This window comes from Eulemur rufifrons, chromosome 6, assembly GCF_041146395.1.
Source record: "Eulemur rufifrons isolate Redbay chromosome 6, OSU_ERuf_1, whole genome shotgun sequence".
NCBI lineage: Eukaryota > Metazoa > Chordata > Mammalia > Primates > Lemuridae > Eulemur > Eulemur rufifrons.
The window spans coordinates 59,602,013-59,617,446 of record NC_090988.1 but is presented as its reverse complement, the minus strand read 5'-3'; the positions used below and the strand labels follow the sequence as shown (position 1 = coordinate 59,617,446).

Genomic DNA, 15,434 nt, shown 5'->3' with positions numbered 1-15,434 from the left:
AGACAGATTTTAATGTCCGTTGAAGGCCCCCCCGCAAACACCCTCCTTCAATGCTGGGGGCATGGAGGGCTATCTCGGGCTCCTGCTGTTTTTTAAAATGATGCGGTGAGAGTGTGTGCCTGGCTTCTGCGTGCTGCAGCAGTGTAGGGCTGACAGAGTGTGTCAACTTGAGCTCTGGCTGTGCAGGCACCGCTGCTGCGTGAGCCTGTTATTCCATTCTGGATTGCTATTTTCATACCCAGATTGCATCATTCTTCCTACGTATAAACAGGGGGTCCCCAGGGCCCTGCAGCTACTCACTTCTCCACCAACACTGTTGTTGTGATGAGCTCTATTTAAATGAGCTGCCGGATCGGGGCAGGTTCCAGCCACACATGAGCACTATCATTTTGGGGAACATGGAGGGCTGAAGGATTTTTGGATCGAGTCCTAAAAGGCTGAGAATGATGGCCTCCCGAGCTGTGCAGAGGGCGACAGAGCTAGTTCCTGAAAGTTGAAAATCTCGTTTTCTTCCTTCTGAGCTTCTATTCCAAGGCACCCAGAGGATTAGGAAGGAGATGCAGCTAGGAAGAGAGTCGCCTCTTTGAGGTCTCCCTCTTGCTGTTCAGTTTGGGAAAATTGCTGCAGAGCCTTCAAGATAACAGGAACAGGAGGAGTCAACCAAGCCCTTTCTTGCAGGAGTATCTCAGGTGAGCTAGAGAAATGCAGCCCCGGCTGAGGATGCATCAGAGAAGGGAGGAGAGGATGGAGGCTGCTCCCCCTACCCTACCCAGTACCCATTTCCTGAGGCTTAGGCCCTCTAGTCCGGCTTGCTGCAGCATGCAGGGTGGGTGTTCCTGGGCGCTTGGTAAGCACCATCCTCTGGGACCTGTGGTGGTCTCACCTGTCGCTCCTGTGACTTTTCTCCCAGGTGTTGCTCTAATCGCAGGGCAACAGGGCCACAGGTAAGCCTGCTGGCAGCCAGGGGCAGAAACAGCAGTCACCTCAGGGGTGATTTAGATCAAAATCTGTCTTTCTATCAGGGATTGGGTATCTGGGGAGTGTGTGCAATGTGTTTCTCGAAGGTGGTGCTGCTCTGAGTTAGGGGCTAGAGGAAGGCTTCAGAGGCTGTGTGGTGGGGGCCTTAGCTGATGCTCAGTATACTGGGACTGCCTGGGGGTGGGAGGGCAGGAACTGTTAGTGAGGATGGCCAACCTGCCAGAGGATAAAACCAGAGTATTTTTTTCTCCTCGCGTAGTACCTGACAGAGGCATAGGAAGGTAAAGTGTTTTATCTGTGGCTACAGAGGTTATCGGGGACTGCTCAGTGGTTCTGGGTATTACCTGTGTTCTAGAAGGGCTATGTGATTTTTAGCTAAGTCCTTCCCCCTCTCAGGGCCTCCTTGTCAGTCTGTGTGGTAGGCAATTGGCTAGAGGAGCAGTCAAAGTCTGTCTAGCTTTGGTTCTACAGGTGGGAAGTGGCAGAGGAGCACCAGGCTGCTCCAGAGGGTGCCGTTGTTCTATTGGGATCAGAGCTTAGACCTCAGCTACCAAGTGTCCTAGGGTCCTGGACAAGAGCTGTGGAATGGAGGGCTTCCTATCCCTCAGATGGTTGCTTAGCGTTGGGCTCAGGCTTATGCACCTGGGGTGTAGACGTCCTCATTTGGTGGCCTTAGCTGACTCAATATCAGGTTTCTGAGACCTCTTTTAGATTTTTCTCCTACCCTAGCCCCCTGGTGCCCATATGCTGGCCCTGTGTTCATATCTGAAGGGTAGACTACCCAGTGTAAGTCCCCCTTGCTGCCTCACTAAGTCCTGGGCTCAGCACACTCTCTAGGCCCCAGCAGCAGTTACTGTAGTGCCAAACCTCAGGCTGCCTCTAAGCTTGCTCATGGGTCCTTCAGTTGAGCTGGGAGTCCAGGGAGGCAAAATGTGTCTTCCAACTCTGCACCAACCCCGCCAGGGTACCTGGGTATCAGGTCACTGTCTGTTGGGAATCTGCCCTTTTCTCTGCCAGAAGAGAAATATATCACAGCTGCATTCAGAATCTTTCTTAACTTCTTGGAGCTTCTTTTAAAAACTAGGGGAGCCTGCCTTTCTCAGCTGCATGATATAGGGAACAGAACTATCAGTCTGGGCCACAGGGGAAACGGGTGCTCTCTCTAAGGTGCTGGTTTTCAAACTTGGTTGTACATGGTAATCACCTGGGGAATTTTTTTTTTTTTTAAGAGACAGGGTCTTGATACATTGCCCAGGTTAGAGTGCAGTGTCTATTTACAGGTGTTATCATGGTGCACTGCAGCTTTGAACTCCTGGGCTCAAGCAATCCTCCTGCTTCAGGCTTCCGAGTAGCTGGGACTGCAGGTGTGTGCTACTCCACACGGCTACCTGGGGAATTTTTTAAAAACTGATACTTGGACCCTACCTAATGAAACTTTGATTTAATTGGTATGAATGTAAACTGGATATCAGGATATTTAAAAGTTCCCCTTATGATTTAAATTTGTAGCGAAGTTTGAGAACCACTGCTCTATAGAATGAAACTGCCTCCAGATTTATTTTCTCCAGGCAGAAAATCTCCATTTCACTTGCTTTTTCTCAAAAGATCATATTTCTTAAAACTTTGTTCCCAGCTCCTCTGGAGTCCAGAGCTGAGTCCAGGTCATTATTAGAGTCTGATAATTATTATGGAATATTTTATTTGTAATCAGATTATCTAGTTAATTAAAATAAAATTATTTATTTATAATTGAATTATAGAGAAGTATAGCTTAGTGGAAAGGGCATGGGTTTTAGAGGTGGACAGACTTGGGTTCCAATTGTACTTCTGCCCCTGCCTTGTGTGATCTTTGACAGGTGACAACTTCTTGAAGCCTCAGTCTCTCCAACTATAAAATAGGGACAATGCCTATCTCTGAGAGATAGTTTGATGATTAAATGAGATAACACATATAAAGTGCCTGGTTCAGAGAGTAGTGGTAAAGTTGTAAATTTGTCCCACGCCTCTTGGGGACAAGTGTTTGCTCTTGTGACAGGTGGGCTGAGTGTCCTCAGTTTTCAGAGCTGCTCTCCTAGGCCCCTAGGCTCCCAGGAGCACCACTGGTGCCTGTCACTTCCTCATTCCAGAAGCAGAAGCCCCACCTCTGCTGGGGATAATCATGTGGCCTTGGGTCCTGGCTCTTTAGTCTTCAGAATTAATGTTCCTGTATGTGAAATAAAAGTGCAAGGCTGTTGCTTGAGTAATTCAAACAGCAAAAAAGCACTAAATCTAAATAATATTTTATGTACAATGCAATTTAAATATGTATTTATAACTAAATTAATATTAAATATTGTAATTAGATGTTTGGTTATTTTATATATAGCTGTAAGAGCTGATATATTCGAATTGTCTAAAATAAAACTTTGTTTTGGTATCCTCATTGAAGATGGGGAATCCCCTTAAAAAAATAAAAGCTCAAGGTTGACACAGCTTGATGGGAGTTAGGGATCTTCTGAGGGAAGGGAAGAATTGCTGGACAAAGGTGTTGTGACACAAAGAGAGTAATGTCCTCTGTGTCCACTCTGGGACCTGTAACCTCCCTGGGACAATACTTGCACCACTGTAATGATTCCGCATCTTTACCCTCTGCTGCAGCAGCCCCTCTTCAGAGGGGTGATCTTTTAAATTCAGCCCCCGCCCCCAGCTACAAGCTTGTCTCCTGACTTTCTGACAAGGATGATAACTGGGTTGCTGTTTGGCTCTGTTCCTTCCCATCTTGCCCAGGGGAATACTTATGAAACCTGGTTGCTATAGGCAGAGTAAAAGGGTTGTATAATCCATATTTCCTTGCTATTCCTAGTCCCCTTATTTTAATAATGTAGAAAGTAAGGAGCAATGGAAGGGGGTCACTGGCTCAAGGTTACACAGTCAGATAGTGCCAGCCCTGGGCCTGGAATCCACACTTCCTAATTCACAGCCTTTCCCAACCACCATACCTCTGCTTTCTTTTACCGTCTTGGGCTGGCTTTAGTCTATCACCCAGAAAACTTCCAGGTGACTTCTTACTACTTTCAGTGGCTGTGAGTGCAAGGAATACACATGGAGCACGTAAGCCCAAAAGAAATACCGTAAGTCCTCACTTAACATTGTCAGTAGGTTCTTAGAAACTGTGACTTTAAGTGAAATGACATAATAGCTCTTCGAATAACATGGTTTAGTTATAACATTTATGAGGGCCGGGCGCGGTGGCTCACGCCTGTAATCCTAGCACTCTGGGAGGCCGAGGCGGGTGGATCGCTCAAGGTCAGGAGTTCGAGACCAGCCTGAGCAAGAGTGAGACCCCGTCTCTACTAAAAATAGAAAGAAATTATATGGACAACTAAAATACATATAGAAAAAATTAGCCGGGCATGGTGGAGCATGCCTGTAGTCCTAGCTACTCGGGAGGCTGAGGCAGTAAGGATCGCTTGAGCCCAGGAGTTTGAGGTTGCTGTGAGCTAGGCTGACGCCATGGCACTCACTCTAGCCCGGGCAACAAAGTGAGACTCTGTCTCAAAAAAAAAAAATAAAATATAAAATAAAATAAAATAAAAATAATAAAACATTTATGAGAAAAAAATTGATTTCATGTTGTTTCACTTAATGTTGCAGTTTCTAAGAATCTATTGATGATGTTAAACGGGGACTTAACTATATTATTGTCTGATCTGCTAAAACTCAGACAATATTCTTTAATACCAATTGTGGATTATTTTTGTATGCAGACATGAACAGATAGTTAAAATGCAATGTGATATTTGTTATACTAGAAGGATGTTCAGAGTGCTGTGGAAACTGAGAAGAGGGACTAATTAGCTTATCCTGGGGGAAATTAACCCTGCTTCTCAAAGGTGGAACATTTGAACAGGTTTGAAAGGATGAATAGGAGTTTATATGAAAAGGAGAGGAGCAAGAAAGAGTATTTCAGGAAAAGGAAACAGCATTTTCATAGGCAAAGAGTCATGCAAAGGTTTGGTGTATTGGGTTTGGGACTAGAATGAGAATAGAGAAAGATAAGACCAATTTGGAAAGGGCCTTGAACGCCAAGCTGAGGATTTTGGCTTTAAGGCCAAGGGAGGTAAAGGATGTGTGCTGACGCCTTATCTGACCTATTCAGTTTTTTTTTTCTCTTTTTTTCATTTTGCTAATGAGGCTATGTTTAGTTAAATTTGCACATTTGGTACCAGGGAGTTTAAAGCCTTGTGGAAATCACTTTCAACAATTAGAGCAGCTTTTCTATCCTGGGGTAGATGAGGAGGGTCTCCCCAGGGTGAGCCAAATAGAAGGAAGGGACTGTAACTTTATTCCCCTGGATGATGTCACTTGTGGAGGGCATCTTTCTTCACTTCTGGCCACTGTTCTTGACAGGCAAGAGAATATCCAGGAGATTCCAGATGCAGTTCTGTCGTTAACACCCATGGCTCTGCAAAGACTCATGGGTTTTTCTTTTTTTTGCCCAAGGGGGTGGGATGGGAAGAGTATTAAAATATCATTTTATTTTATTTTTTATTTTATTTTTTTTTTAGAGACAGAGTCTTACTGTGTTGCCCCAGCTGGAGTGCAGTGGCATGATCATAGCTAACTGTGACCTTGAACTTCTGGGTTCAAGTGATCCTCCCACCTGAGCCTCCCAAGTAGCTGGGACTACTGGCACACATCACCACGCCTGGCTAATTTTTAAGTTTTTTGTAGAGATAGGGTCTTGCTGTGTTGCCCAGGTTGGTCTCCAACTCCTCGCCTCAGGCGATCCTCCCACCTTGGCCTCAAAAAGTACTGGGATTATAGGTGTGAGCCACTGTGCCTGCCCTAAACTGTTATTTTAAATGATTTTGTGGATTTTGATTTTTCTAGGGTGTATCAGTTAGCTTTTACTGCATAATAAACCATCCTAAAACTTAGTAGTTAATAAAATTAAACTTTATTTAGTTCATGATTCTACAGGTTGGCAGTTTGGTCTAGGATCCTTGGGGTGGTTCTGGTTTGAGTTGGGCTTAGCCAATCTTGGCTGTGTTCAGTACTGTGTCTGTGTTCAACTAGTGGGTTAGTTGGGGCTAGCTGGTTTATGATGGCCTCAGGTGGGATGCCTGAGACAACTGAGGCCTTTCTCTGCATGCTCTCTCCTCTTCCAGCAATCTGAATCCCAGGTTAGATTTTTCACATGAGTCTTAGAGTTCTTAGAGCAAGAGCAAAATTATATAAAGCCACTTGATGCCTAGGCTTGGAACTTGTTGATTGTCACTTTTGCTGCATTCTGTTGGCCAAAGCAAGTCACAAGGCCAGCCTAGATTTAAAGGGTGGAGAGTCCTCTCTTTTGATTGTAGGATTGCAAGGGTATGGTTACAGGGAAGGGGGAGAATTTGTGGCCATTTTTTCAATCAGCTACTCAGACTATCTAACTTTTTTCACAGGGGAGAGTTGATGATTGAAGTTGTTGCCTTACTATGAATGATACATGAGAAATCTTTTGAATTCAAAGTCTATGTTCATAGAGGACCATGTGCTTTCTCAAATATTATCTAATTTAATCTTCACAGCAACTCTTAATTTCCCTTTCTATTTTACATATGAAGAAACTGGAGCACAGAGGAATTAAATTAGATTAAGTGACTTGCCTGGGGTCATTGGGTGGTAAATCTGGTATTTAGACTTACATTTGTCTGAGTGCAAGTCTAGAGCAACTGCCATTATATCATTCTTTTCTATTTTTTTTTTTAATTTCAGCATGTTATGGGGGTACAAATGTTTAGGTTATATATATTGCCTTTGCCCCGCCCGAGTCAGAGCTTCAAGTGTGTCCATCCCCCAGATGGTGCACACTGCACCCATGAGGTGTGACTATACCCATCCCCTCCTCCCCCATCCTACCTGCCCGACACCGATGAATGTTACTGCTATATGTGCACGTAAGTGTTGCTCAATTAATACCAATTTGATGGTGAGTACATGTGGTGCTTGTTTTTCTGTTCTTGTGATACTTCACTTAGTAGAATGGGTTCCAGTTCTAGCCAAGATAAAAGAGGTGCTAGATCACCATTGTTTTTTGTGGCTGAATGGTACTCCATGGTATACATATACCACATTTTACTAATCCACTCATGTATTGATGGGCACTTGGGTTGTTTCCACCTCTTTGCAATTGTGAATTGTGATGCTATAAACATTTGAGTGCAGATGTCTTTTTTATAGAATGTCTTTTTTTCCTTTGGGTAGATGCCAAGTAATGGGATTGCTGAATCAAATGGTAGTTCTACTTGTAGCTCTTTGAGGTATCTCCACATTACATGAGATAAAGCAGAGAAACTGTGGTGGTACTGTTGCATTCATTGCCATAGCCAACCCCTTTCCAGGTCATCCTCATCCCTGGACACAGGGGTCTTGCTCTGCTCAAGGGGCTCACTTCCTTGTTCCCAGCGGGATGACTGCTCTTGGGGTGGGCCTGGAGAGTCACTATAGTCTCCAAGATGGCAGTCTCATGTCGCTTATATAGTTTGGAAGCCCACTATGCTGAGGAATGTGTTAGAGAATGTTGCATTTCTCTAGAGCGAGAGAATAGGTCAAGCTGTTCTTAGGTGAAACATACATATATATGGTGCACCCAACAGGAACTAGGTGGAGATAGCCCAGCAGTAGACCTCTGAGCCCTGGGGACAGACTGATCAGTATTGGCTATAACAAGAGGAAAATACCTCCTAGATGAGCAGGCATGGAACTTTGCTTTTCTAGGAGGCTCTAGCTTTGAGATTTTTATTAATCCTGCCACATGGTAACCTTAATGACTGGAGCTATGTCCTGGCTAAACTGACTCTGTGGCTCTTCACCAGTGATGGGAGCTGGGCTCTTGGATATGGTATGAGGAATGGGAGCAGCTAGAAGGCCCCTAATTTTCAGAACCAGAGCAGGGTTGGGCCTTTAGTGGCATGATTTATGGGGATGGGAAGAAAATGGGACCAGATAAATACAAGGACGTGAGGAGACCAGATGGTTTGTAGGGCAGGCCACTAATGGGGTGGTCATGTTCAGGGTACTTACATGGTAAATGCAGGCTATGGCATCACACATAGCTCATTTTGGCACAAGTGGGTATTGTCACATATCTTAGTGTATTAGAAAGCTTTGTGTCTAGGCCTCATGTATAATCCACCATGTTGCTCTGACTCTGCTGTCTTTCTTTCCCTCCCCCTCCCTAGAGCTCATCTCCTGTCCTGGGTGTAAGCGAGTGTATCTTACCAGGGATGTAACTGAACATTTTTTTCTGCAGTGCGTTCCTGCTGGGCAACCCAAGATGGCCAGGGTAAGTCAGGACAAGGAAAGAAGCAGTTGATCTTTTTCAGAAATCTGTGAGTCCTGTGTCCATAAGTCTGTCGATTCATTCATCACTCCATCTGACTTGTTATTCCTTTGTCAATTTGCCCAATCATCGACCATCCATCCATCCTTCTATCTAGAAAAAAAGAAAAATGTTTTAGTTGGGGAAAGCAAAGAGGGGGTTTTCTATTAAGTGAAAATTACAGGTTTTTTTTTTTTTTGTGTGTGTGTGTGTTAATGCTTTGAACAGAAGGTGAATGCTATCTTAAAGTACATTAAGAATTGCCTAATATATCTAGGTATTTTTCTCTCTCTTATAGCTTTTACTGAAAAATATTAGCACTGGGCTTTTATTTCCTTTTCTATACCACTGAGTTGAAATTAATACACCAGCCTGGATTAAATGGACTCATTAATCTTGCCAGTATTTAACAACTATGACCTTTTTCCTGAATTTCTTAAATTTTACATCATTTACTGACTGATACCCCTTCTGTTCCTTTCTCCACTAGAGTAGCCTTACGACTACATTTTATTCACTCACTAATTTACTTCCTTATTCCTGTATCTAATTCTTATTGAATGTCTGACATGTGTCAGGCCCTGTGCTGTGTGCTAGGGAGATAGATTCATGTACTCTACCTTCAAGGAGTTCATAGTTTAACTAGGAAAACTTCCAGAATCCACAGCAGTTTGGTGGCCTGTATGATCCAGGCACACCACAGGCCAAGTTTTCCCAAATCTCCTCTTCTTTTGATATTTTATATCATCCCTAGAAAGATATTTGCTGACCAGATACATGAACATTTGGACTAGGAGATGCCTAGGTACTCTCAGACCAGACAAACCCCAGATGTGGAAACACAGCTCTGAAAGTTGGTCTGTACTTGCTCTTTCTTCACTGTATTTGATCATCTTTCTGTGTACTCCCACATTTGGGGCTTTCTCAAACTCTTTGAAGACATGTTGACTTTTCTGCTTTTGCTTGTGCTTTCTCTTTATTATGACAGTTTTCTCCCTTGTCTGCCTGGTGAACGTACTTGTCATTCAGTTTCCAACTCAAATGTTAAACCTTTTTGTGAAAACTTTCCTGGCCACTCCTAAACCGAGTTCCTGGAAACCTCCCTATGCTTCCTTAGTACTAGATGCATCCTTTTATCACAGCATTACCCATCCAGTAGGTACCATCCTGTCCCGACTGTGCATATCATGAGGTCAGGTCCTTGGCTTATTCATCTGGGTGTCCTCAGCCTCAGCACAGGACTAGTGTGAACAGCCCCTGAAGCAGCCACTGTTTCTTTAATCACAAAGGGTACTTTCCTTCACAAGCCCCCACATGTCACCAGGCATCTCTCCAGAATAGATTACACTCCAAAATAGTGGAGGAACGGCCATACAGGACTGCAGTTCTTAGAGCATTTGCCACTTGTAAGGCAGGTCCCAATGAAGATATTGTCAGTAACTCCAGAACTCTCTACTTCCAGAACTGCTCCGAGTGCAAGGAGAAAAGGGCAGCACACATCCTCTGCACCTACTGCAATCGCTGGCTGTGCAGCTCTTGCACAGAGGAGCACCGGCATGGCCCTGTCCCTGGTGGCCCGCTCTTTCCCCGGGCCCAAAAGGGATCTCCAGGTACCAATCACCGCTCTCCCCACCCACTCCCTTGCCACAAAGCAGTACTGAACCCTAAAATCCCTGGAGAAGTAGCTCTTTGACCTTGTTTCCTTGCTGGGGGAGAGGGTAGGGGTAGTCTCAGAGCCTTTACTAAAGGAAAAAAGTCTCCTTCAGAGTCAAAGGGGTGACTCACTCTGGTCTCTCCCTGTTGGAGGTGGGTGTGGGTGAATGTGGGTGAGATGGTGAAGGGTGGAATAGTCTTGAATTATCATGGAAGTTAGCTGAGTTCCCTACATTTCACCTCTATTTGGAACAATCACACCTCACTTCTACTTAGTTACATGATTAACTTGATAGTGTGGATCAGAGGTTATCCGTTTGTTCATCCCACATCATTTGTTTTAAATGCAGTCTTCTTGAAAGTCTTTTCCCAAGGCCCTTGAATTGTGGGAGGGGTTTTACATTTGTCAAACCCGTAGGAACCAGAGTTCATGATCCATGTGATCTAGCCTGAAACCAACAAGGCTGGGTAGCTCGTTTCAGCCCTATAGTAATAGAACCCTGATTAATGAAGGGGTTTAGGTTAATTTTGGAGGATTCATTATTCTGCAAGAGATCCATGTGCAGCAATAGCAAGTATCATCCTCAGCCTCTGGCAAGTGGTGGGATGCTGGGGCTTGATGGTGTGCTATTTCTAGACAGCTGGGCAAATCCAGCCAGGCTAAGCCTGAATTCCTCCTTGTGGCCTTGTTTGCACCACCCTCCCCTAAGCTCTGTATCTCTGTGGTGCCCACTGAAGGCCAAGGGATGCTCAGCAAAACTTAACCTAGAGGTCTACCTGAGCAAGAGAAGCCCACTTTCTCCATCTTCTCTGGCAGGAGTGAATGGTGGTTCCGGGGACTTCACCTTGTACTGTCCTCTACACACACAGGAAGTGCTCAAGCTATTCTGTGAGACCTGTGACGTGCTCACATGCCATAGCTGCCTAATGGTGGAACACAAAGAACACAGGTGGGGCTGGCGGGCTGCCTGAAGTGGACTTGGGAGGGCTCTGGATTCCTTACTTGTGAGGGCTCTGGGCTCCCAGTGCATCAAAATCCTCTCCCTGCCCAAGCCAACCTGCAGCCCCTGGGCTGAAGTTTTTCCCTGCTGTTGCTAGGGGGCTTCTTTGGAAAAGGCCTAATGGGCCAAGAACCTGCAGTGCCTTGGACTTTTCTAGATGTAATCACAGCCTTCATGGGCCTGGCTGAGACAATGTACTGTGGGGACTGCTGCTTGGCTGGCGTGTTCAGGATAGAACTCGGCCCTCCTCAGCTTTTTCTCTGCCTCTTCCCCTAGGTGCAGACATGTTGAAGAAGTTTTGCACAACCAGAGGATGCTTCTGGAAAGTGTGACAACACAGGTGGCACACAAGAAATCCAGTCTACAGACATCTGCAAAGCAAATTGAGGACAGGTAGCACAGGCTAGAGCCTTGCTAGTGCTGGAAATGCTCTGTTCTCTCCCATCCTGGGTTCCAGTACGAGGCTGTCCGATGTAGTGCCTATGAAGAAGGCATGCGACTGAGCAGATGTGGGCATATGTCCTGGCATTAGAGGTTTCAGGGACAGTGAGGGGTCTTTGGGTCATCACCTTTGGGACTGAGGCCAAGCTAGGGCAGGATGATCAGAGTGAGTCTGGGCCAAAGTGTGAACTTATGAACTAGCTAGAAGTAGGTGCTTGAGAATAAGGGTATAGAGTAGATACTGGCGAAGAGAGTGCTGTTTATTATGAGGGTGTAACAAGTCAGTGGCAATATGCCCTTTCTTACCCTTTTCCTAGTGTTTTCTATGCAAACTTATAAATGATATGAAATCATTGGTATTTTACATAGGAAGAGGAATTAGTAGGTAGTGAGAGCTCATCATGTGTCAGGCACTGGGTTGGGCATCATACATGCATTATTTTGTTCAATTCTTACAATTCTTTCAGGCAGGGATTATCTCCATTTTACTGTTGAGGAGATTGAGGTTCAGAGAGGTTAGGTGACTCACATGAGGTCACACAGCTAGTCAGTGACTGAGCTGGGTTGGGAAGCTAGGCCTGTAGTGACTTCAAAGCCCATGCTCTTTTTTAAAAAAACAACTTCACTGAGTTATAATTTACATACCATACAATCACCCTTTTAAAATGTATAATTCAGTGGCTTTTAGTGTTTTCACAGAATTGTACAACCATACATAATCACTATCTACTTTTAGAACATTTTCATCACCCCAAAAAGAAACCCCATACACAGTATTAGTCACTCCTCATTCCCCCTGATACTCCCCACTCCTCAGAAACCACTAGTCTGTTTTCTGTCTGTGCCCATCCTTTTTATCTCAGGGTGCCATTTATTGGAGTGTCCTCCTTTTTAAGACAGCAAATTATGTGAAATCATACCCATACTCTTTCTCTTGGTCCTACCTCTAGTGCTGTGTCAACTGGTGAGCTGCTAGGTTTACCTAGAGAAAACCAAGTTGAACTTTGGGCCATTGGCCAGCTTAAATCAAGTGGGCTGGGTTGTACAAAGGGCAGGGTGGTAGAGGAAGGTTCTCTTTTCTTTATATTTGGTGTCTGCTGGGCCCTAATATACTAATAGGTAGCCTCCAAGTTTGGCCTCTTACATTTTCTGTCTTTCGGTCTTTGGCCATGAGGGAAGGGCTTACCATGTTTTTTGTCCCATTTTGTTTACAGGATTTTTGAAGTGAAGCATCAGCATAGGAAGGTGGAAAACCAGATCAAAATGGCCAAGATGGTTCTGATGAATGAGCTGAACAAACAGGCCAATGGGCTCATAGAAGAGTTGGAGGTATATGTGGACAGATGGATCAGATGAATGGGTTCTGTTCTCTCATTGGGTCAGAAGCCAGGCACATATCAAACAGTCCCAGGGGCCAGAGGGGTTAGAATTCAGATACATAGTTTTCATGACTCTCTGCTGCTCCCTGTATCTTAAAATGTCCAACCTAATTTTGGGAGGGTGGCTCATTAAGGGCTGGAAAATCAGTTCAAATTCTCATCAATGCTATGGCTCTTAGGCAGTTACCATCCTTGACTGTGCAGGGTAATAGTCTAGGAAGAGAGAGTCACAAAACAACCCACCTTCTCCAGCAAGTTATGCCCGAGATGTCGACATTCATTCATTTCCTCATTTATGTATCACCCATTCCATATTGCACTATAAAATCTACTGTCTCTCCTTCCACTCCTCCATCCATCAGTAGCCCATGGTAGCACTCTGTCCTGCTGTCCTCCTCTCAGGGGTGTAGTCTCATCTGATTCCATCAGTGTTCACACTGACATACACAGGCCACCAGATTTCCCAAGCAGGCAGACTGCAGTCCAAGAACAGAATCAGGGACTCTATCTTCTCTCTTTATACCCAGGGCATTACTAATGAGAGAAAGCGGAAGCTGGAACAGCAGTTACAGAGCATCATGGTTCTCAACCGTCAATTTGAGCATGTGCAGAATTTCATCAGTTGGGCTGTCTGCAGCAAAACCAGCATCCCTTTCCTTTTCAGCAAAGAGCTGGTAAGAGCAACCACCAATTCCTCAGCCCGTCCTTGAAGCTGATCAGAGTACCACCACCTTTGTCACAGGGGCAGGGAGGCTCTCGGAAGTGCTTTTTTTTTTTTTTAGGATGGAAGGAGGAGTAAGATAGCAGCTCCATCCATCTTTCAAATTCAATCACTACTTTTGGGTTAGTAAATAAATACCATCTTTTATCAGACCCCACAGTACAAAGGACCCAGGTAACTCAGCTGGGAAAGTCTGCAGTTCTTTGTCTTAGGTCATGGATTCAGATATTATCCTGCATGTGAACAGTGTGCTGTTCATCCCATAGAATGTTACTGGAGTCTAAATGGGAAGCTAAGAGAAAGGAGAAGTCAAAGATGATATTGAAGTGTTAGGCTTAGGAAGATGGTGATGCCCAGGAGGAGGAGCAAGAATTTTGAGAGAAGTTGATGGGGTTTGTATTTGGATACAGTGAAAGCTGTTTTGATATATGGGTCTGGAAGTCAGAAGAAAAATCAAGGTTGGAGATGGAGATATAGGAGTCACTGGGATATCAGCGGTGTCACCTTGGAAGAGTGTGTGGAGGAAGAAGAGGGGAGTAAATCTGGAACCCAGGGAATACCATGATTTTCAGCATAGACAGAGGAGGAGAATGAGTGAAGGAGAGGGAGAGAAGCAATGGCCTGAGGTTGAAGGAGAAATAGAATGTGGTACACAGAAACTAACAGAGAGTTTCAGATTTTAAGTGGTCATTGTCAATGCTGCATAGGTGAAAGAGGATGACTAGTGAAGAGAAGCCTTGAGATCTGGGAATCAGGTGAACTTTTGAAAGAAGTTCCAGCAAAGTAGAAGGGTTAAAAGCCGGATTAAGGAGACTGAGGATGAGAGGTGAGGAGGTAGAGACAGAAGTGAAAAGAAGGAAAATAAGAAAGTAACTGAGAAGGAGGCGGAGTTGGGGGAATTTTTTTTTTTTTTTTTTTTAAGTTTCAAAAACATTTGCACACATTTCTATGGGAGAAGAGGTTGAAGATAAAGAGGAGGGATGTGTGGTGGAATTTAGTGCACTGAGAAGGCAGGAACAGGTAGGATCTAGAGTGAACTGGTTGACTTTAAACACAAGGATGCTCCCTTCCTCTGAGATGGGAGAACAGGACAGGGGCAGTATAATGTAATTAAATTTGAAGGCAGGAGGGATACAAGTTTAGGGCAGTTTATCCTTTATAATCTTTTTTTTTCTCTGTGAAGTAGGAGGTGATTATAAGAGGGTTAAGTATTGGTAAGTGGCATCAAAGTAAAGATTTTAAATAGTTATTGAGGACAGTAGAAGAGGAAGGTGACAAGAAAAGAAGTGACAAGAAAAAGGGCTGAGCGGTGCTCCTGAAATTAATGATTACTGAAGCAGCTCCAAAAACATGGCTTTGGGATGGCTGGATTGACCTAAGGTTAGGAATTGGTGGTGGGGAGGAAATTAAGACACTAGTGATACTGTTACTGAAAACGATGGGAAGCCAGGAGATCCTGTGGACTGAAAGAGCAGGGCTTGGAAAGTTCACTGAGGTTGAAGAGCGTGCTCTGAAAGAGCAAGAGCTCATTATGATCAGCGCGTAGGTTGTTGGAGTTTAAGGGTCTCATAGGTAGAATGGGTCAAGGTATGATGACTGAACTGAAAGTAGAGGTGAAGGTGATTGACATTAAAGAGATCAGGGAAGTAAGAGGCTAAGATGTTGGCTGGGACATTAGTTCACTAGAGGATGGCAGGGTAAGTTGGACTCTTGACAAAGTCCTAGACAAAAGGAAGTGATGGGAAATAGATGAAAGAGATGAGAGAGGAAGAGTGCAATTGAGTAGGATGGAAGGGTGTTTTACATGCAGATGGAAGGACAACAGTGGGAGCTCAGAGAATGTCTGCCCCCTGTAGGCTTTTACATCGAGGTGATGGTAGAATGGATGGAACTGCCAGGTAATAATGTTGTGA

The 15,434-nt window shown here is 44.6% G+C and overlaps 1 protein-coding gene across 1 annotated transcript in view; it reads left to right on the top strand.

Annotated features, from left to right (window-relative positions):
* Positions 1–15,434, top strand: part of TRIM66 (tripartite motif containing 66) — a 61,726-nt gene that overhangs the window by 18,317 nt on the left and 27,975 nt on the right. The window contains exons 4-9 of the mRNA XM_069471130.1: positions 8,187–8,290; positions 9,789–9,936; positions 10,797–10,929; positions 11,257–11,373; positions 12,636–12,750; positions 13,328–13,474. Of these exons, the coding sequence (XP_069327231.1) occupies positions 8,187–8,290; positions 9,789–9,936; positions 10,797–10,929; positions 11,257–11,373; positions 12,636–12,750; positions 13,328–13,474 (764 nt within the window). The remainder of the gene's footprint in view (positions 1–8,186; positions 8,291–9,788; positions 9,937–10,796; positions 10,930–11,256; positions 11,374–12,635; positions 12,751–13,327; positions 13,475–15,434) is intronic.